The sequence below is a fragment of the Leuresthes tenuis genome, unplaced genomic scaffold, assembly GCF_036924035.1.
Source record: "Leuresthes tenuis unplaced genomic scaffold, fLeuTen1.0.hap1 SCAF_21, whole genome shotgun sequence".
Lineage (NCBI taxonomy): Eukaryota > Metazoa > Chordata > Actinopteri > Atheriniformes > Atherinopsidae > Leuresthes > Leuresthes tenuis.
Genome location: NW_027325375.1, coordinates 22033197 through 22055844, shown reverse-complemented (window position 1 = coordinate 22055844; position 22648 = coordinate 22033197). Strand labels below are relative to the sequence as shown.

Sequence of the window (22648 nt, the reverse complement as noted above, 5' to 3'; positions counted from 1 at the left end):
CTCAACATCTGGTCATAGGACCACTTTAAGCGAATGGCTCTGCAAACTTGGACATCATAGTGGCCAGAAAAAAAAGTCATTGCTTACGGAATAAAACAAGAAAGCATTTGGGAGTCTCTCCATGCATGTAAAAGTAGTGAAGCAGAATGTGAAGCAGTTTGGTTTTGAATAATGGGCAGAAATCCAAGCAGATAGATACAGCAAACTTGCAGAAACATAACCCATAAAACTTACAGCTGGAATCACCGCAAAAGGGGCTGTAAGAAAAAAAAACATTCTTTTTCTTTGATGTTGTATTTCTTTGTTTCACAGTTTAAGAAATATTACACTTTCAAAGTGGTGGTCATGTTGTGTTGATTAAATGATACAAAACTCCATGAAAAACCCATCTTAATTCCAAATGGTACAAAATTATGGTCTTAAATTTGTCAACTGCAAATGCCCAGAGGGTGATCTGAAAATATGCCTTGAGTTGCACACGTTTTTCTGCTATCCACAAATACAAATTTCCTATTTGTGGCTTGTGTGTTGGTTTTTACAAATATATGTGTATTTGTAAATATATAATTTTCCATTTGTAAAACGAAAAGCCATTTGTGAAACTGAAAATTCTGTTTGTGAATCGTGACTCAGCATTTGTGAATCACCAATCACATGTTCGTATTTTTGAGAAATTCTTTCCGCAAATCCGCACAGATCCACAAACGAATAGCTCGTGATTCACAAAGCACCATCCAGTAGATGGCACCGTTGTTCACTGATGTATCTATGGCTCGGTTTAAGAAAGACAAAGAAAGAAGATTGTTGATTAGCAGTAACCATAGTAACAACATTGACAAATCAGTTGGCTGGGTATGTATGTGATCAAATTTATGGATGTTTGTTGCTAGTCTATAGTTTTAAAGTTTTAGTTTTATTTAAACCACCTGTGTTTTGTTTTCATTCAATCAGCATAAAAGGTGAAACTTACCTCTGCAGATCAGAGAGATGGAGTCAAAAGAAGGAACTAGGACTGGGCTGAGAGGGAAGGCCAGCACCTTCCCTGTGTTTTTTCCAGGGACAACTTGCCCTTTTTAAATGGGGATACAGAAGTTGTGATCATTTGTGTGTGGTCACCCAAATAGTTTCTATTGTCTCTGTTTGAAGCCTGTTTGATCGCCTCTCATGGGGCACCTTAACCCTGAGGAACAGAAGGATAAGGCCGAGTCAGCGAAGGAGAGGAATTGGCATTTGGAATAAATAGTCTCTCAGAATCAGATGCCTTTTGTGTCTTGTATGAATGTAAACAATGTACATCCTTCTGTTACTGGGCTTATTCACATCTTATACCGAAACAAGGCCATGTTTTAACTACTTTTTAACAATTTTTCCTTGTTAACCATTTCTTAAGTTTAGTGACGCCACCTTCATGACAGACAGATGTTGTGCTGCTGGGGTGGCTGAGTGCGCCTAAACATCACATTTATCTCAGAGACCCAACAGTAACTGCTCAGATGTTGTCCATGAACTGAACTATCATATAAAAAAATGTCTTCGGTGAAGGAGAGCTGTCCTTGTGGATCTGAGCGTATCTGGAGTGTGGGACATGAGCTGAGGCAAGAAAGGAAAACTATTCAAGATTCATGTCTTCTAAATAATAACTGCACGTAAAAACAAAACAACCAACATAAAATATGTGAAATGGGAATATCTTATATCCAAAAAATAATAAATTTCTCAAGAAAAGTACGGTATTATATAAATAAATATAGGACTTGAAAAAAAAGCGTTTACAATTATTTCGGAGGCTTTTATTCTTTATGTCCTCACCAGAAGTGATATCTAGTTACGTAGCTGCTAGCTTGACAACCTCTATGCATCTCTCTATACCTCTGGTGGTCATAAGCTGCAACTACATCCTCAAAGTAAGTATAAACATTGAAATGTGGGATATCTTTATAAAATGAGGTCCAGACAGACAGACAGACAGACAGACAGACAGACAGACAGACAGACAGACAGACAGACAGACAGATAGATAGATAGATAGATAGATAGATAGATAGATAGATAGATAGATAGATAGATAGATAGATAGATAGATAGATAGATAGATAGATAGATAGATAGATAGATAGATAGATAGATAGATAGATAGATAGATAGATAGATAGATAGACAGACAGACAGACAGACAGTTAGATAGATAGATCGATTGATCAGAGCTTGGGCTTTCTGTCAGAGAGGGAACAGATCTTACTACAATGAAAAGATGGAAAGTAGCACCTGCACAGTAACTGATAAAAACATTTAAGGATGAAACTTCTCAACAAGATTGTTGTACTTTGTCAGTTTGAATGATTTACTGAAAGCATTGTTGTCCCATTGTGTCTGAAATGGGGTGAAATCTATTACAAAGTCATATGTTCATATCATTGTTCATATGATGAAGGCAACCGGCTGCATTCTACAGACTCAGTCTTAATACTGTGAGCAGGGCGTTTCTGCCCTGTAGTGGCCACAAATGTTATCTACAGAAAATATATCTAGAAATATTACAAATGACTGACACTTCTGGTAATACCTTTCAAAATAAAATGCTATTAACACGCGATATAAATCTATTTGATCTGATAACAGAGCGGAGACTTGTTTTACTTACGAGTGACTGAATGTAAATAAATACTGCTTAGATGTTGTCCATGAACTGAACTATTAGATTAAAAAATGTCTTCGGAGAAGGCGAGCTGTCCTTTCCGGATCTGAGCGTATGACGGATTCACGATTTATGAGTTAGGTCCATCTCAAGAGGAGCTGCTGAGGTTTCATATGAATCAGTTCCCGTTAGTTTTGGTACAGTTGGTCTGCAGACTGCCTGTGCTCATATTAACTATTGTTACAAATGTTGTACTCGTATTAAACTCACTGTTGTTTCTGTTTTGTTCTCTGATGTTTGCAACAAATAAGTGTCATTTAACTGAAGTTCAACGGCAGACACAGATACAGGATTTAAGAAGGAGCTCGTGACTGAAACATTTTCATGCTTAACTCTCAAAGTGAAGAGTGAAATCCTCTCAGACCTTCAGGATGTTAGATTAATTAACCAAGATGTTCGTTTTTTTAAAAAAGGACATGTTTCAATCATTTGTTACAGCTTGTAGTTGATGTTGATTAAGTTTAGCTCAAATTAGCTTTCACTTATAGTGCTCCCCATGAGGTGCTCAGTATTTTGTATTTCTGATAATATTTATGTAATTTTTTATACCTTCATGTCAGACAAGATATTTTATGCGTTTGACCTGTTAACCATTTCTTGAATGAGATGTCTCTTGAATGCCTTGAGGGAATTTCTTGAGATTTGGTTAAAATGTTCAAAGAGTAATCCATTTCTGACAAATCTGTGCCCATGAATTACTTCAGATTTTTCTCTACATGTGTTAGATGGGTCTGAACGGATACAACTGCAACATGTGGTTGGCAAAAGCATACAACCACAAGGCTGTAATTCTGTTTTCTTTTTACTTTTATCTCAGTATAGACAGGACGAACCCAAGATTTTCACATTTTATTTTATGTTAACTTCAGTTTATTTGTTAATTTACAACTAGACCTACAGTTCAAGCCTGCATCACATTCCAAAAGAAAGATGGACACTCAGTTCTCCTGTCCTCTACAATTCCTAATGTCACTAAGCAATTCAAGGAATTAGGAGGAATTGTAGTGCTTTATGGACAACGGCGCATGCAAAAGATGAACTTCTGTGATCTCTAATCCCTCAAACAGCACTATATTAATTCCTCTAGTTTGAACATTTCATGTTCTCATAGTTTATGAACATCTATGAACAAGTTTCCCCACTTAAGAATACAGTGAATAATTAAGTTCCTTATTATTTTCTGAATATTGTCAACAGACACACAAACTGAAAGCAGAAAACCTGTCAATGTAAGCAAATATGACATAGAAATGAGAAGCACATACTGCACATTGTGTCGCCAGCATGTCTGCATATTAATGTAATACGGTCAGAGTAATAAGTGGCAACACAAATTGTTTTTGCAGGGGTTGGAGGGTGAGAGGCGGATGGGATTGCTCAGTAGGGTTCAATGAGGATTTCAGGCTGAAAATCATCCAGCAGCTCGTCCCACAGTCCCTCTGCTTTCAGGTCCCCAACTTGCTCCAAGGTGAACCAGTTTAGGACAAGAGAGCAGTCAAGAGTCTAAATCTGACCCTAATGTCTCCTAAGAATGAAGTGATTACTTACTCTATACAAAACTCTTTTTTTTCTTTCAGTTTTTAACAAAACATGCAGAGTCTTTCTGTCTCTCCCCATCGGGCTGACCACCTGGAGGAGGTCCAAATGTGAGATTTGGTTTAGGTGGAGGGGCATCCTTACTCAAGCCTGTGCAGGGAACACGACAAACTGCTTTTGTGACAACTGTGCAAACACCGCAAAGCAAAAAAAAAAACAACCCATATCTTTCTGTCAGTCATTGGGTGTGTTTAAAAACACAAACTTTTTGAGCATTAGTCAGGATAATATGTTCACAACAACAGAGACACACCTCAGCTTTAGCTGAACAATTAGTCAGTGTCATAGATGCCTTTGAAGTTAGATTCCTAAAAACAGAAACAAGCCATTCTACTTTAGAAGACTTACCACTGTTTTACTTATTCCTCACCACCTTGTTTTTGCCTTACAATGTAAATGTAGGTGTTACAGACAAAAAGTCTGTTATGTACATCGAGGACCCAAGCAACAAAATGTAAATGATTGATTTTTAGTCATAAAATCAGTGTCATCACATCATGGGTCATTGTTGTCCTATATGAATTGTTTCTATATGAGTTTTAGAAAAGGTGGTAAGAACACACAACAGTACTCAATATATTAACAACCCAGACTTCAACATATTTCTACATTTTCTTTTTATACTTCCTCATTCGCAAGATTTTCACACTCTATTCCACAAAGGTGCTCTTTATAGGAAGGCCGTGCTTAACTGGCTCAGTTTTTACCGACGTGGCTGTGGTAAAGCAGTCATGAACATGAACAGCATGCAGGATATTTTCTCTTGAATTACTGGTACGAAAACACTATTTCAGGGTCAGTCTTACTTATTTGTAGAATCTAAATTAAACAGTGAAACTAGCATTAAACTATAAACTGTAGAATTCCTCAGTCACTGAATTATGACATTAGAATATGATGAATCATTACTGAACAGAAACATGAGTCATATTTGCAGCAGTAATGTGTTACTGCGGAGCAATGGGTTCTTCAGTAAGTTTCTTCCCTGTGGCTTGGTTTCACACACGGACTTCCAGTCCACACTGTTGGGCATTGGCGCGCCCTGTAGACCCCACTCAGTCTCACATCTCTTCCTCCATTCAGCAGTAGACATGAAAATGCTTTGTGATCTTGAACTAAATCTGATCCGACCAGGGAGACTTTACTCTTAGACTGCACACCTCGTTGTAGCAATACATGGCCTTATTACAGTTATCACTATTATTATTTTTTATCATTCTTGACAGTAACAGTAGTAGCTGTAATAGTACAAGTAGTCTTAGTAATCTGATTTAATTGATTAAAATGTTATCTAAAATAAATACAAAGCTATGTGCTTTCACTTTAACACAATGATCAATGAAATCTCTCTTATTTTCATATTTATCAATAGGATAATACGTTTGTTCTTTTTCTTTATAAGCTTCTTCAGACTTACTGGAACAGTATAAAACTTTACTAATAATCTTTGGTCTTGATGACAGTGAAAGTTTTTTTTTCTTTCATCTAAAAGGGAACAACCAAATTTGAAAGTCCTTTTTCAAATAAGCCTTTTAAAAGATCCATTAATTGACCCATTATTGTAATTTAAAACGGTCACAAAATTCATGTTTGCCACTTTTAAGATCCACACAAACTCTTGTTAGGAAGTAAGAGAGGGTGACTGTTGGTGTTACTCTGCAGACTGTTACGTAACAGATTTAAGTTTCAGCCTGTTCCGATATCTTTAAAAGTTCTTTCACTTTTCTGCTTCAGCGTCAATCACGACTGGTTTAGATTTAGAAATGTATAAATACATGATTGGGGTTTGCAAATGTGTCACGTGAACCCTGTCCCATACCTAACAATGAGCGACATAAAAAGTGGTGATTTCACAATTTTTAAGCCTTTATAGTGATAATTCTTAACTTTTGAACTGTGAGGCTTGGCTGGCAAGTCAATGAGCCAAAGTACACCGTTCGGCTGTGTGTGTACTGTATGAAACATGGCCATCGCAGCCACCCAACCTCAACTCAAAGGGTTCAAACTGTGTAGGAAATGAATGCACAACTGCACTGTGAATGCCTCCAAACTGTACAGAGATTATGGAAGTTACCTTGAAGAACTCACATCCAGAGTGGCCAGAGTCTGCAGAGCTGCGATAAAGCTAAAGGAGGCTATTTCGACCAATCGAAGCTCTAATGTCTGGAACATCAAATTTGAAGATAATGCAATGTTTCCTTCAGAATTTATGTTTTCATGTCCTGATTGTGTTTTACCTCTCCAAAAAAATTATTTAGACCAAAGCTGTGCTGCTAAACTTTCCTTTTTTTTGGCCGGATTCATACTTTATGAAAGAGAACTACCCAATATATTGAATTCACAGTTAGTGGGAATATATTCAAACCTATTTCATCAAAGAAATCATCAACTTCCGAAACAAAAAATGTATGCTATGTTTTATTGCGGCACCACAGCAGTGTATCAGTTCTTTTGAACAGCAAATCTTGATTCATTACAACCTAATTAAAGCTAATGCACCATTACTTTAATTTAATTTAGAATCAACCCCCAAAACATAGCAAATTAAATCAATCATACATTCAGTTATGTTTCTTCTTTTAATACACAGTCTGAAAGCGAATAACTGGTTAGGTTAATTGGCTTAACAACCATGTCTGAATTGCAGGATTCAGCCTATGAACTGCTTTTGACTGGTCTTATAATTACTGAGCTGCCTGTGAACAACGTGGGAAAGAAGTCATTGAGGAAGCTGTTCTTCAGTCGGTGCAAGAAGTGGACATATCTCACCCCAGGTCCATAGCCAGAGAACACGTGTGACACCTGCAGGCCAACACACATGTGTACAGTGAAAACAGGCAGGATACAGGCAGATCATTGCACCAGTGACAGTGTCAGACTCAGTGACTCACCTCCTTCCAGTTATGAGAGTAGGTGCTCAGTTCCTCCTTGGGGTTGACAGCGTGCTCGGAGATCACTGTGCTTTTGTCAGTACCCAGTAACTTCACATGCAGCTGGTAGATGGACTTGTGCAGCTGACTCTCCTCGTACCTGACAAAACGAAACACAAGTTACTTGTTATTGCCCGATAGCCTCCGTGATGTTTTCAAAAGGAATTTTGGTGTTATTTTAAGGCAAAACAGTCACATTTAAAAAAAATATTTGACCACATATGAGTGCCATATATGGCACATTTTTAGCCAAGGCACCCTAAATAACATGAACTAAATCGGGTCAAAATCTGATCAGCAGTTGCTTAAACGCTGCTAAGATGGTTTGCAGACCATTAGTACAAGTTTTGCTTCTTTTTTCCATTCCATAAATAAATAACTGCTGCCTTAGTTATCTGGAATAACAAGTTATTTTTATGAAGATGCTGGCTTATCAAAATACTAATTTCAGATTCCATCAACTTTTCCATGGACAGCAGACTTCAGACGGCATTTCAGTAGAACCTCAGTTTCTCAGTTGAAATGGAAGACAAGATTATTTTGTGAATAATCGCCAACAAACCCGTAAATTTATACCCATATGATACACAACTGTGAAACATGTACTGTGCATTCAGCAGTTACATGCAGAGTTATGTCGAGCTACAGTTGCAGGTCAGCTGGGGTGTTTAACTGGACCACAGTCCACAGCTCCTGGTATACATGCAGGGGAGTGGAATCGTGTTATTAAAAGAAGGAGGTCAGATGCCAGGATGCTGGGGACTGTGTGACAAAAACATCCAACACATTCTGGAACTTTCGCTGTGGGAGATATGTAATTACAGCGCAATGCACTGCACAGTTGTTTTCTTTAAGTTACTTAAATGGTGACTCAGTCAGCTGATGCTGTGGTTATAAAATCAGGATTTTATTAGCGACAGACTGGAAATGCTTTAAATGAAGTGACACCTTGTTTAAATAGTCTGCTTTACAGTCACAATTTCAGCCTCTGACAAAAGAAACAATAATATATGTGAATGACAGCAGTTTTAAAGGGAATTCAGCTGTATTAATATATACATGAACTTAACTGTTTTTACAAGAAGATGCAAAAATATGTAACTATGGAGCATGCATGGAGCACCGAGACCCATTTGAGTTTAGATGAGTATATTTATGAAGTGATTTGCAACGGTGGAGTGGGAGGATGTGCGCGCTCAGTAACCCACCAGTCTTGAATGAGGATTTCAGGCTGAAAATCATCCAGCAGCTCGTCCCACAGTCCCTCCGCCTTCAGGTCCACAACCTGCTCCAAGGTGAACCAGCTAAGTACAAGAGAGCAGGCAAGAGTCTAAATCTGACCCTGCTGGTACACATGCTGTTATCAAATAAGAATTTACAGATAATCTCTTTTAAAACCAGGGTTGATCTCCAGTAACACCTACCTATACTGAGGTAATGCACAAATCACAGCACCTGCTGGGATGCCACTGGAATCATAGGGCAGGACTTCTGTGCTCGTGGTCCAGCTAGTAAAGTCACCTAAGAATTAAAAGATTAGCAAGACTATACCAGAGGTTGCAAAAGTACACACTGACTATACTGAATTACAGGTATCTATGCTTTTATATACAATTAAAGACTCTGATAAAAGGAGACGTATTGATTAAACTCATGCACTTGAGAAAAAGGCTTTGAAATGTCCTATAAATATAAAAAGTTTAAAAAAAAAAGGAAGCCCTTTAAGGGAAACTTGGACCAGCTGTTTCAATGCAAAGCTAACTGGACCTAACACCATGCAATTTGAACAATATCAAACTTTCTTTTTTTTTTTTTTATTTAATCAAGAATAATATACTGAAAAGAATAAAACTGACTCAATACATTCTTAGAGTTGACAAGTTTAAACAAGGCCATGACAAATAACTTGCTGCTCTGAATCTGCTTTGTCTGCAGTTTTGTCTGCTTCAATTTCCACCATGTCGCTGATTCATGAACATTACACACAAGTATCACCCTTGTTTGTTTGGTTATGTTGCTACCTGTCGTTACTTCTGTTATATGCTGATTAATACAACAAGGGTGAACACTTCTAAAAGTTAGGGTCCCATCCATGTAGCTTGAAGTCAGACCTATTATTGGAAAGGCACACAATGATATGAAATAAAAGATCATAGATTATTCCCCATCTTCTAAATTCCAACTGAAGAAATGAGTCTTCCTCCTCTGAAAACACGAGTAAAAAATACAGACATTTCTATTGAAATGTAGCTAGTTAAAATAAAAAGTTGACTGAAAAATAGGCACTCAAGGTAAATGACAAATATCTTAAAGGACGCCATTTGAAAAAAAGTGTATTTTTTAGTCTTTAATCAAAACGTGCTGATCACTTCCATCGCTTACCATCAGGCTGAAAACGTGGAGGTCCACCTCCCGGTACTTCAGGCAGCTCAGGCTCAGGCAGAGGAACATCCTTATTCAACCCTGTTTAGGGAATAGGACAAACTAATGCATACTTTTGCCAGTTACTGGGTGTGTGAAAACACACCGTCTAAAGCTTTGGTCAGGATCACGCAACCACAACTTTAGACACACACCTCAGCTTTAAATAAGCCTGTATTCAGTGTCACAGGTGGGTCCTCGTGCTTCCAATGCTTGTAAAAACAATGGCTTTTTAGATCATAAAAAATTACCTCTGTTTAACATTTTTACCTTACAGTCATTCAGCGGACCCAAACTCACATTGGTGGGCAATGTGGAGTTTTCTTTCACTGGAACTTTGACATGTTAAATAAAGACGTTGGGTATCAAAACCAACCTTAAACTCCTGGTCTGCATCCTGAGCTACAGCCCCACCATGCTTTCTACTTTGTTTCAGCTTCATCTCAGTACAAATGCAGGCGTTACAGCCAAAGCAAGTGCCCAAGAGGACTTTTGGTAATAAACTCTGTGACATCATGTCCTGAGTCAATGCCACATTATCTTTTAAATGGACAAAATAAGTATTTTAGCACCATGGCACTACTTTCACAGAACTTACATCAGCACTAAAAGCATAAAGATATATTGCAGGTAAGAATTGATCGACAGTGGGGTTTTTTCTCCTGCCTCACACCTCTCTTTAAGTGAGGATTTGTATTCGGTCCAGTTCGCGGTTAGAACTGCGCACAGCCTGTAGTAAAGTGACTCACCTGCTATTCAGCGACTACAGCTGAAAAGCAGTTATTCCCACGACCAACACCCGGGATGTCTTAATAATTGCTGGTATTGAAACAAAGAAGTTTAGTATTTATGATTAATAGTGAATAGAAGCAACAGATGTCACTGTTGCCATGTGTTACCGAGGGGCGCAGGGTTCTTCAGTAAGTTTCTCCCCAGCGGCTTGGCTTCACACACGGACTTCCAGTCCACGCTGTCGGGCATCGGTGCGCCCTGAAGACCCCACTCAGTCTCGCACTTCTTCTTCAACTCAGCTGCAGACATGGTGCGCGCAAATGCTGTTTGATTTCCTTAGTCTGATTCAACCAGGAAGCCTGCCGATGTTTTAAGTGTACGCCACACCCCTGTGTTGCAATGTAAGCAGAGTAATTCATGGAGCTCCCTTCCCTCTTAAAGTCACCGCAGTTAAGTGAAGTTTACAATAACTGAGGCAATACAGGATTATTGTTATGATTATTTCTCATCAATATGACTCCATGAGTCCACAAATGGAATAATGTCATTTAAAAATCCTTTTAAAAGCAAGTTGCCATCTAAAACTTGAACAAATTTAAAGTCTGATTCCATCGCCCCTTTAATGATGAGCTCAGAGGCGAAGTGCAGGTTCATCACATGGAAAGCAGCCGGTCAGTGGTTCCTGCATCTGGTTTGGATGTTTCTGGATTCCTCCCAGAAGTCCCAGAGTACTCAGGACATGCGGGTGCGATGCAGAACGAACGTTTTTGGTCAGGCAGCAGTAATACATAAAATACAAACCAGCATTCGGTGCCAATAAACGCTGGCTAATTAAATGATAAAACAACAGAATAAAAAAAGAAACTATCAAAAAAAAAACCCAAAACACTTCAAGTTGGTTAAAAGCCCAACGACAGCAGGGACAAATGCGCTTTAGTCCTACATTTTGGCTTATAAATTTATCGAATTGAGGCAGAGTGGAGGGCTGAGGTCTGTCAGGAGTGACTGAACATTCCTTCAGGACGCCACTTATAAAGATGAGGAAGACCACAAAGAAATATTCCATCAACTCTACTGTAAGCCTTTAGGTGGGCAGCAGGGAGAGGTCAGAGAGGATGGAACAATATTAGAAATATGTTACTAATCACCCGATGCACCAATCATGTTGAAATGTTTTGTAATTCCTATAATTTTGCTATGAAACACTTGATTTATATGAAGCATCACTGTTAAAAAAAAAGAAAGAAAATAAAAAAATCCCTTACTTTCTAGTTTTAATAGTAAGTAGAGGCTTTTATTGCATCTTTCCAAAGATAAGCGTCCCTGTACTATCACTATGGTTGCACAACATTTGCCTCTGACCTTTACAGATACGTTGATTAATGGACATTGGCAAGGCAGAACTTCACATCCTAACATGTTTAATATCAAGATTAAGATTAAGACTTTTATGTCATGTAGATACATGTAAATACACGAAATTACTCCTCCGCTTTTAACCCACCCAGGTTGACACCTGTTGAACACACACATGCACAGGGTCACACTCATGGAGACAGATGCCATATACACCGGGGAGCATGGGGGTATGGTGCTTTGCTGCTACCCCTCCAGCTGTCAGTTCACCAATCTTTTGAGCGGTGAGAGTGGGACCCGCCAACATTCCGGTTATTGGACGACCACTCCAACCACTGAGCCACGGCCGCCCAATATTAATAATAATCTATAATAATACCAAATATTTCCGAGTTTTACATTTACAAATCTTATTCTGGTAAAACGTGTAGAGGAACTCAGTCCCTGGAGCTGCCGAGGAGTCATTGCGTTGTTCAAATCATTTTTGCAGCACATGGCACATGGACATGTATGCTTTAAGTTAACGGCTAATTGCGCGTTGAACCTGCTGAATCCACTGGCGCCCACAAGATGGCGACATTTGTAAAGAATTGGGTGAGGATGATGATGTCTCAGGATGTTTCACAAACATGTGCGACACAAAATAAGACAGAATAAGCGAAGCGAGTTATTTACAGACTTGCCAAGGAATCTCACGAAGGCAATAACTAAAATAATAAAAAAAATATTACTGCGACACAGGATTTTCAAAGCTGCAGATGTCATAATCAGATGATACATATACCAAGACTCCATCTTGTGTTTAAATATATCAAGATTAGGTGGAAATGTATGGCTGCATGTTAGTTTTATTGGGGAAATAATCACCACCTTTCATTTTTGTTAACAGGGCTGCTGCTGTGGTGTACACTCATGTTCTGTTTTACAAAAAGTTTAATGACAGTATATTCTCCTTGGCTGAGTCAGTTCGTGGAATTTGGAGAATTTTCAAATGCAGCCATTCAAAATGGACTCATTTTGAGATACAGAAGCGTTGTTACAAAGTGCTTTACAAAACAAAGTGGAACAGTAAAAACTGTTCAAATAAATATAAAAGCTGAAAAAACCCAAATCACCAGAGCTTTTGACGTGTACAGCATAGGGGAAATAGTTCAGATTCTGCCCTATTTTTAGGCCCGCAATCAAGCCAAGGAAGATTAGTGAGCATGATCAGGTTACATTTGTACAAAAGGTCAGATGCCCTTGAGCTGCATCCTTCCACGGAAGCAACATTCAGATGGCATTCAGGTGAAATTCACCTAAATATCAGGGGTTTGTTGGAACAAATAAATCCACAGTTGGCATTAAAGCAACAAGAGCAGCAGACAAATGGATTTTCAGAAAATAATGCCCATACACTGCGAAAATGCTTTTAACCCTTTAGTTTCCTGCTGTACCATTTGATCGCGCATATCTTTTGGTGAATACACTGTATCTCATAGAAAACATTAAACCTAAACCACTTCTAACACTCGGTTTAAGTATGTCAGGCTAAAAGAGAGCACAAGTCGTTACTTTTACTAATTTTGATACTTTTACCATAAAAAAAGGACACATTTTTCATTTGCTTTTTTTTTCTCAGTGTGGTTATTAAAGGCTTAAGGACCCTTCTTGAATAACCACCTGAAATAAATTTACTTGCGTGTAACTGGTGTAACTGCATTTAGCTCTTTATGGAACATCTTCTGACTTGGTTGTGAAATCTGCTGACAAATTAAGTTAATTTATCATTACATTTTTCATTTAATCTTTCATTCTGCATTTAAACTGTTAAATAAATGCACAATTACCAGAAAACCGTGCTTTTCTCATAACACGGTGGCACATCCATATCGCACAACAGAAAAACAATTAGTGCCCGTGTATTTTCTTGGATGCTGTAGATGCTTTAAATACAGAGAAGCCAGATGGATGCTGGACATCAGCTGAAAGCAGCATACTTCAGCTGATGGTGACACAAGAATGACTCAGAGCAAGTAGGGTTTGCAGCTGGCAGAGAGCCAGAGATGCAACAGAGGGCAGCATATGCTCAGTCGGCAGTGAGCTGCTGCAGGGCAACGCTCCGTGCAGTAATGTGGTTCCAAAACACACTTGTACTCCTCGAAGACAAAACAGGCGTTAGGATGTTTAGGATGTTCAGAGGTACATGGAGTCATTTGTAAATGATCTTCGGGAATTAATAGATACATTTAAGGCTTCAAGTAATCAAAATTTAGAGTTTAAGCGTCAAATAACAAATATGAAGGGAATTTGCGTTTCAAGGAAAACATGCTGGAAATGGTGACCCGTCAGACATGCGGCGTTGTGAAAGAGACATGCAGGGTGTGATAAGTTGCACACCTGGTCAGGTCTGTAATACAGTTGACTCGTGCAATTTACCCTTGAGCCCCAGTGCATTGTGGGTTTACTTAGCACTGTGTGTCAGAGGTGAACTCTGGCTGCCTGATAATTCATTAGTTAATCTCTTCAGGTGGTGAGTAAGTTGAACAAACAGATTTGCTCTTTAAAGATCACTGACATGGACATTAGTTGTGCTTAGATCCCCTCTAATATTGTGTTGTTAACTCTGGCTAAAGGGGCATGCTGCTTTTACACATCAGCTTGTGAAGACAGCATATCCTGTGACTTTAGAGGAAGTCTGAAAAAATAACTCTTTGGCAAAACATTTGGTAGTGTGCTTAACTCAACCCAACACAAAGCTTGACGGCAGCCAGGATTCACCACTTTGTTTTATTTTTCCTTTTTTGGCTTGACTTTATGTATTTCACCAGTGAATCTTTTATTGCCAATGTTGTGAACTACAGAGAAAAATCAAAGCATAAAAAAATTGAGTACTTTAAGTACAATATTACTGTTCTTTGTCCCCTCAAAGGTCACACTCTCATGCCAATTAAGGATTGGCAAATTGTGTGAATTTGGGAGTCAAACTTCACATAAAAGTAATTGTGATGATTATATTGCAAATTAAACCCCAAATTCTGATGCGACCAAAACATTAAACCAAGCAGTGATATTTCACAAAGGATGCTAATCACAAAATTAAAACACCCTTTGAAGGGTGAGGACAAACAGAATCACTCCTGGAGACCTTATGAAAAACAAACCTATGTAATATACCTAGCTGTGCGACTTACACACTATAAATATATTTCCCCCCCAAGGTTTTGCCTCCGAGCCAGGTGTAGATGCATGTCATATCACACATTACAGATTGTCATTTGTGGTTACATCATGTGTGCAATGATCCGTGGACACATAATGTACTCGAAGCCTCTGGAATGTTGACCCTTTATTCATTCAGATGAACTGACACACATTTGCAACGCTTAAATGAACATTTTCCCATCAGAGCGCTTTGCATTCATGTGTTTTGGTCCAGTTAATCCTATTGAGAGAGTCACACCTATTTGCATAGCAACAACACCTGCATGACTCATTTGTTAATGCTGTGAAGGGATGAGGTGGAGGACAATTGCCTCATCCATAATCTCACTTCATCCACTGTTTCTTTACCAGCAATGAGTCTGGAAGAGTTTCCTGGGAGTGTTTAGGCAAAGCTAGGTCCAGGCTGAAATGAACAGAAAACTGACTCAATGAAATTGAATAAGGGTCCTAGGTGGGCGGGGGTTGCTGCTTGTCAGGGTGCAGATGGACCAGACAGGCCTGGTATAATTATAGCCTCCCCCTGACCATGATATGTAACATAAGTTCCAGTAGAGTAAGACTAAGCACTGATACTCCATCGAGCACTGCAACAAATTTACAACTTCAGGCCCACAAAACAAAAAAATCTCACAAAATATTCAAAACGGTGACGTCCTCCTTCAAAACACATTGGTTTTCTTTAAGGCTGTTGAGTTTTAAGACTTTAAACAGTCAGAGGATAAAACACATTATTTTATTTCTGCCTAAACACCAACATTTGGAAAAATTGTGGTGTTTTCGTGAAAGAAAGCAAATATTCTCCCCTTTGCATGATGTGCACCTCCAGGATGGCTCCCTTCAGACAGGTGCTTGATGGACTGTGACAGCTTTAAATATAGTCGGCCATAATAGTATTATTTATAGAGCCTTGGTACATCATTGTATTAAGTTGCTGAGCACAAACGCAATTTTTCCAATCATATTTCATTTAAAAGAATTTCTAAGGAAAAAAAGGAAGGAATCCCTACTTTTGGCAGCGGTATCAAAAGGCTATATTTTCCCCATTCTTAAACCACGTGCAATTTGCTCTCACCTAATACTTAAGTGCTGCAGTGGACACAGCTGCAGCTTGACACCATGCTATTCTGACACAGGTCAGTGCAGTTGGCATGGATTCCTTTCAAAGAGTCACACTGCTTCAAGAAAGTGTCCTGCAAGGCTCCGAACTACGAACTGTTCACTCTCACTCTCTCTGACATCCTCAGCGGGATAAGAAGACGCTGAGATTCAAGAAACACTTTGTCTGTGCGTGCCGTGACCAAATCACTTCACTAGATGCCAAATATTTTACTCAAAACTATCATAAAACTCAACACATGTCATTATATCATACAAGCTCAGTAACTGGGTGACTATTTCTGTGGCCTGATCGGTGTTCCAGACTCTTGTGAAGTTGGAAGAACTCCATTGCCACCATCAGTTCAAGGAGCATGATTCATATCACCACCTAGTTACATAACTGTTCTAGACTGGCATTATTCAGTTGCTGGGAGCGAAATGTCAGCAGTTAGCCACTGTGTATGGTGTCTAATTTGCAGGCGATACTACTCTACTCTGAAAATGAAACCCAATTTTTCCTCCTATAAAAAAACCCCACCAAGGAATCTGTAATGCACCAAACATATATTGGGTGTTGCAAGAGGTAAAGGGGAAGATTGGTGCATAGAGTGAGCCGAAACCCGTTCTTATTTGGTAATCTCTGACTTTGGGTAGGACAGGCATGTCTGCTGGGTAATATGAGAAGTGGTTTCAGGGCAAGGGCACCAGCAGACGCCCCTATCGCCTGCATACCTGGACAGTGGCAGTAAAAAAGTTAAAAAAATAATTTTTTTTTAAAAAGGAGCAAAAATTAAACAATACAGAAGCAGAGTTGGAGAAAATAAAGAGTGGAACATAAAGGGCAGTGAGTGTGAGGTATGTAGCATCTGGTAGCATTGAACTGGATAAGTGGGAGGGGGGAAGTAAGCTCTGTGGGCTGGGGTTACACACAGGGGTGGTTATAACAGGGACTGTTAGGAAGGAGCAGGTGTGAACCAGGCAGCTGTCTCTTGGACATTGGGGGACACCCCACGACAGGGCTGCATGCTGGGATGCCCCATGCTTGGAACAGTGCCGGTTTGAATACTCTTACAGCTCCCATGTTTAATTGCTGATAAACTTAAAAAAAAAAAAAATTCTCTTCACAAATATCCAATACTTTGTGATAGTAATTTCAAGGCAACTGCAACTAGAGTGTAACTAGATTTAGATTAAGTTACAATACCGGTAATTGCATTTCAATTTTTCTTTGACTGCAGGCGAACAAGAGTAGCGTTCCTGATACAGGGGTTGTGACATAACTAGGCCAGAAAATTTGGGAAGACCATATGAACAAAAAAGCTGAATCAAATTTACTATTATGATTTGAAAGTTTGTCTGAGTTAGGGCGGTAAAAGTCTTTAATAATTGAAAATGTAAGTCTATTTTCTGCAGCAAAATAACAAATAATGATTTGTAGTTGTCAGTAAACTTCTAATTGACTGTAGTCAATTGAAGTGAATTTAAATTCTCAGGTTGAATTTTATGATTTCAGCACAGGGTCAAAATTATATATGCAGGGTCAGAAATATACAGAATCATTATTAATTTAGGATGCTGAAAGTCCCAAAGTATCTTTTCACTTGTCAAAGGCCAAGGTATCTTCACGTCCTGTTACATAAAGAGGTTTTTGTTTGACAGCACTCACTGTAATGATCAATGAACACTACCAATTAAAAGTCTAAAGACAACAGAGCAACTCTAAAACATACGTTTAAACAGCCATCTATACAAACAAGTTATCTGGAGGTGTAACCACTTTGACAAGGTCTGGAAAAAGACCAAAACTGTCACCCTCAGTAATGAGGAAGTAAGTTTGAATCGTCAGAAACTATCCAATAACCATCAAGGGTGCTGGAACCAGAATCTGCTGAAACAGCAGAGTGAAGTGGGATTTACACTGCCATGGACGCAGAGGCTGCCAAGGAAGACGGCCCTGCTGCAAAAGTGACACCTTCAAGCTTACATTTTGAAATTTAATACATGGATGAAAGAAAGAAAAATCTTAGAGGAGGGTTCTATGGACAGGCGACACAAAGATCGAGGGATTTGGTCCCATTAATCATATGTATGTTTGCAGGAGTGGAGTAGAGGCATTGAAAGCCAAGATAATGGCAGCATTATGTTCTCAGCCTGATTTGCTACCAGTTTTGCTGGTAGATTGCAAAAACAAGAACTACCATCAGCTGGAGAGGTGATATTTGAACATAAATGGGTTGCAAATGACAAAGCTGGTTGTGGAACCAATCAAGCCAGTTAACATTAAGCTCTTAGAAAGCCTTTCCAAAGGTTCTGACCTCAACCCCATCAACAACATGTAGGCTTTGTTTAAAAGTTGGATTAGTGGTGGGAAAATTAGAAATTTCATTTAATCCAAACAGATTTCAGGTGTTTTATGACAGTTACCAAAACTCATAATTGTTAAGCTATATTAACCAAACATACGTTATAAATATGTACATGTACATTAAAACAATGTCAGCTTCTCTTTGGCACAGCAAACTTTTGAATGAAATACTACCATCCGCATGCAAATTAGAACACCAAGTGCCAACACTACGTCTAATGTGTGTTAGCATGCCATTTGCTTTTAAGCACAACTATTTGATGGCAGCACTCATTGTGATGGAAGTTTCCTTCAAATGACATCGGATATACTACTTATCATTCCCCACATCAAGGGAAACCTGTGTCTACCATCTGATGGATAAACAGCCCTTCTGGACAGCGTTTGCTGTATAAACGGCTATGATTTGAGAAGTGAAAAGGAAACCAACTCTTTCTAACACTCACACCTAACACAAGAACCCCTGTTCCTCATGGCGTACTTGGCAAAGTGAAGCAAATTTTTTTTCACTTACTTTAACACCCCCCACCATTCACTCTTACCCCCCAACACCATTACTGCTATGACCCCTACTCCTACCCCCTCAGATACTTCCGTCATCCAACTGGACTATCTATAGGCCTAAGGGAGGTGGGGTGAGGGGTGGTTGAGAGGCGTGAGGGTACAGCTGCAGTAACCGTCTTGGACAACAGCGATGCAAAGGCGTCCCTTTCATAAACTGTTTGGAGTATCAGTACAGAAACTTTGGCCAATGAGGGCTCAGCAGGCACTAAAATGGCCAAACCAATGGCTGAGTGTTTGCCCAGTATATAAACAGGGAGCAGAGACCTCCTGAGTTGGGTGACCCCTATTTTGGCTGTGGTGAACAGGATCTGATCCCCAGGACTGTTACCTCTGTTCTTGTCTAGTGTGCAGGTAAAGAAATATCAGATATAATTGTTCTTTTTGTGATACTGTTGAAGGAGAAGACAGGGAGATTTGGATGGCTTTGGCACAATATCCAAACATTTAAAATGTCACAAATTATTACAATATTTCACAGAGCTTTCTGTTTACTGCAATGAAGGATTTTGAACTAAAATGTCCATAAAGAAAGGAAAAGGTGTTTTAGGATCCTTAAGATGCATTCTCTATGAGGAGTCATCGACTTTTTAAAGATTTTTCTGAGTCCTGCGTATTACTATTACATGTTTACTTTGATTCTCTGCATCTTTTTTTTTCCTGCAAAGAGTTTCCCTCATTTGGAAATGTGATTCATGTGTACAGGTGCTTTACCATTTGATACATATATGGGAGACAGCCTGAAGACCGTGGATGCAATTTCTTTTAGCCATTTGAGAGTATTCTTTTTGTGGGCTTTTTGAGCATTAACCTTTAAACTGATCAACTCAAAGGGATCACTTTTCATTTGACAGAAGAAGTGTGTCATTGCATCCGTAAGATTTTTATACTTCATGCGATCAGCCTCTCAGATAAAATCTAAACAAGACAGTTTTTTGCAGGAAAATTAATCTTGGACTGTGGAGGATAGACTGGTGGAAAACCTTAGCTCATTAGGAGTTTAGCAGGGTGACGACTTTAAGTGATGCACTCTGTGTCGGATTTTGTAAATGCAAAGACGCAGTTTGAGTTATCAAAAGTTTGAACCCATCTCTACTATTTCAGTTTAAGTGCTGCTTGTGTATGCTGAAGACGCAAAAGATATGTAGTCAGATGTGCTGTTGCTAAAAATACCCAGAAAACATATGTTCCTCCCCTACTCTATTTCAGCGGGACATCTGAGCCTTTGGAAACTTAGTGACACTTGTTACCAGGATTCCTCTGTAGATTTAAACTTTGCAGCTGTTCTGCAGAATATTTCACGTCCAAATTATCAAGATTTTTTTGACAGGTGTTCACATTACTTTCACAGTGCCAGATTACAGTGGACAGTTCATGATCATCCCAGGGTGCATCTTAAATTTTATCCTGACATATTTCTTATCTCCATGTTTCATCTTTGCAGTGTTAGAAAGCAATCATGCCTTTCGGAAACACCCACAACAACTTCAAACTCAACTACAAAGTTGAGGAGGAGTTCCCAGACCTGTCCAAGCACAACAACCATATGGCCAAGATCCTGACCAAGGAGCTGTATGGCAAGATGAGGGACAAGCAGACACCCAGTGGCTACACTCTGGACGATGTCATCCAGACTGGTGTCGACAACCCCGGTGCGTTCCAGAGACACTTCACATGAGATAAATCTGTTTAAACATTCCCAGTATGATCACATAGCTATTCTTTATTTGTAATACCTCCATCTTCTCATACTTGCTCCTGCTCTTCAGGTCACCCCTTCATCATGACTGTTGGCTGCGTCGCTGGTGATGAGGAGTCCTATGAGGTCTTCAAGGATCTGTTTGACCCCGTCATCTCCGACCGTCATGGTGGATACAAGCCCACTGACAAGCACAAGACTGACCTCAACTTCGAGAACCTGAAGGTACAGTACTTTTAGTTTTTCCACAAAGAGTAAGAAAGCAAAATAGTTGACCTGTGAAAACTGTTCGAAAACATAACTTTGTAAGACGATACGTAGTATTCAGACTTTGTCCCTTTGTCATTAGGGTGGTGATGACCTGGACCCCAACTATGTTCTGTCCAGCCGTGTCCGTACTGGTCGCAGCATCAAGGGATACACCCTGCCCCCCCACAACAGTCGTGGCGAGCGCAGAGCTATTGAGAAGCTGGCCGTTGAGGGTAAGCTATTTTTAGTTTGAGTACATAAAAATGCAAAGGGTTTGGTAGAAACCAAATCCATTTAATGATAAATCAGTCATCAACGGCCAATAACCAAAAGCTTTTAATTCTCACCATCCTTAAATCTCCTAACAGTAAGTATGTCTTTGTAGCTTTGACCAGCCTGGATGGTGAGTTCAAGGGAAAATACTACCCCCTGAAATCCATGACTGACGCTGAGCAGGAGCAGCTGATCAATGATCACTTCCTGTTTGACAAGCCCGTCTCTCCCCTGCTGACTTGCGCCGGTATGGCCCGTGACTGGCCCGACGGCAGAGGCATCTGGTGAGTGTGACCAATTACTGTCAGTAAGCTCGCTTTGGAAACACTTTCATTTGTTATTTCATAAAGCATTAAATAAATTCCACGTTCACATCTGCTCTCAGGCACAATGACAACAAGACCTTCCTGGTCTGGGTGAACGAGGAGGATCACCTGCGTGTCATCTCCATGCAGAAGGGCGGCAACATGAGGGAAGTCTTCAGGCGTTTCTGCGTTGGCCTGCAGAAGGTACACAATTAAACATGCTTACGCCTACACATGGTAAACTGTGGGGATTGTTACGTTGTGCTCCTCTAACTCTTCCTCCATAACTCTTAGATTGAGGATATCTCCAAGAAGCACAACCACGGCTTCATGTGGAACGAGCATCTCGGCTACGTCCTGACCTGCCCCTCCAATCTGGGTACCGGCCTGCGTGGTGGTGTGCACGTCAAGCTGCCCAAGCTGAGCACACATCCCAAATTCGATGAGATCCTCACAAGGCTGCGTCTGCAGAAGCGTGGCACAGGTATGTACAGATGCTCTCATGTTTGTGCCATCTGATTTCTATAGAGAGACTACAGAATTGTGTGTGGGAGGATGTGATGTGCTATCAGCATCTCATCCCTTGCAATTCCTTTCAGGTGGTGTGGACACTGCATCTGTGGGTGGTGTGTTTGACATCTCCAACGCTGACCGTCTGGGCTCCTCCGAGGTCCAGCAGGTCCAGCTGGTGGTTGATGGTGTGAAGCTGATGGTTGAGATGGAGAAGAAGCTTGAGAAGGGAGAGAATGTCGACAGCATGATCCCTGCTCAGAAGTAAAGAGGGACAATCCTCCGTTTTTCTCGAGACCATTCATGTGCAATCGAGCCAGCTGACGGGCGTGCAGAGGAAACAGCCGCTCACCTAGAGACTCTTGACTCTGCTAACCTCTTTTTCTTCCATCCAGCTTTTTTTTCTTCTCTCTGTCCTATGTCATTTTGTCACGTTCTCCTGTGTTGGTTGGTAACATCCTGGAATCAGCCTCCACTGAGCTGGCCTTGCCTGACAGATGTGGCATCACTTTTTGTTATAAAAAGTAACAATTAATGAAACTGTTCAATAAAAACAGGGCCCCATAAAAATGCTTTGGAGTCATTTTGGTCTTTTTTTGTTACACCTTGAGGAATTAACACTTACGCCAGACTGTTTGGCAAAGCTATGAAAAC

General features: G+C 39.8%; 2 protein-coding genes across 2 annotated transcripts; one reads left to right on the top strand and one right to left on the bottom strand.

Moving 5' to 3' along the window:
• Positions 1–6689: 6689 nt before the first annotated feature.
• On the bottom strand, positions 6690–10729 carry nccrp1 (P1, F-box associated domain containing). Its single transcript, XM_072375282.1, has 6 exons — positions 10542–10729; positions 9604–9684; positions 8646–8742; positions 8430–8525; positions 7183–7321; positions 6690–7093 (listed from the first exon to the last, which is right to left on the bottom strand). The coding sequence occupies exons 1-6, from the start codon at positions 10681–10683 to the stop codon at positions 6947–6949; spliced, it is 702 nt and encodes a 233-aa protein (XP_072231383.1). The 5' UTR covers positions 10684–10729; the 3' UTR covers positions 6690–6946.
• An 8475-nt stretch (positions 10730–19204) lies between these two features.
• Positions 19205–22564, top strand: ckma (creatine kinase, muscle a). Its single transcript, XM_072374656.1, has 8 exons — positions 19205–19312; positions 20403–20610; positions 20728–20882; positions 21007–21139; positions 21292–21463; positions 21565–21688; positions 21779–21968; positions 22084–22564. The coding sequence occupies exons 2-8, from the start codon at positions 20418–20420 to the stop codon at positions 22260–22262; spliced, it is 1146 nt and encodes a 381-aa protein (XP_072230757.1). The 5' UTR covers positions 19205–19312; positions 20403–20417; the 3' UTR covers positions 22263–22564.
• Positions 22565–22648: the final 84 nt, after the last annotated feature.

Excerpts from the sequence above, each read along its gene's own strand:
- nccrp1 (XM_072375282.1), bottom strand. The coding sequence starts at position 10,683 with ATGTCTGCAGCTGAGTTGAAGAAGAAGTGCGAGACTGAGTGGGGTCTT. Across the intron at positions 9,685-10,541 it reads GAAGAACCCTGCGCCCCTCG|GGTTGAATAAGGATGTTCCT; the intron begins GTAACACATGGC and ends TTCCCTAAACAG. Across the intron at positions 7,322-8,429 it reads GAAATCCTCATTCAAGACTG|GTACGAGGAGAGTCAGCTGC; the intron begins GTGGGTTACTGA and ends TCGTTTTGTCAG.
- ckma (XM_072374656.1), top strand. The coding sequence starts at position 20,418 with ATGCCTTTCGGAAACACCCACAACAACTTCAAACTCAACTACAAAGTT. Across the intron at positions 20,883-21,006 it reads TCAACTTCGAGAACCTGAAG|GGTGGTGATGACCTGGACCC; the intron begins GTACAGTACTTT and ends CTTTGTCATTAG. Across the intron at positions 21,464-21,564 it reads CCCGACGGCAGAGGCATCTG|GCACAATGACAACAAGACCT; the intron begins GTGAGTGTGACC and ends ATCTGCTCTCAG.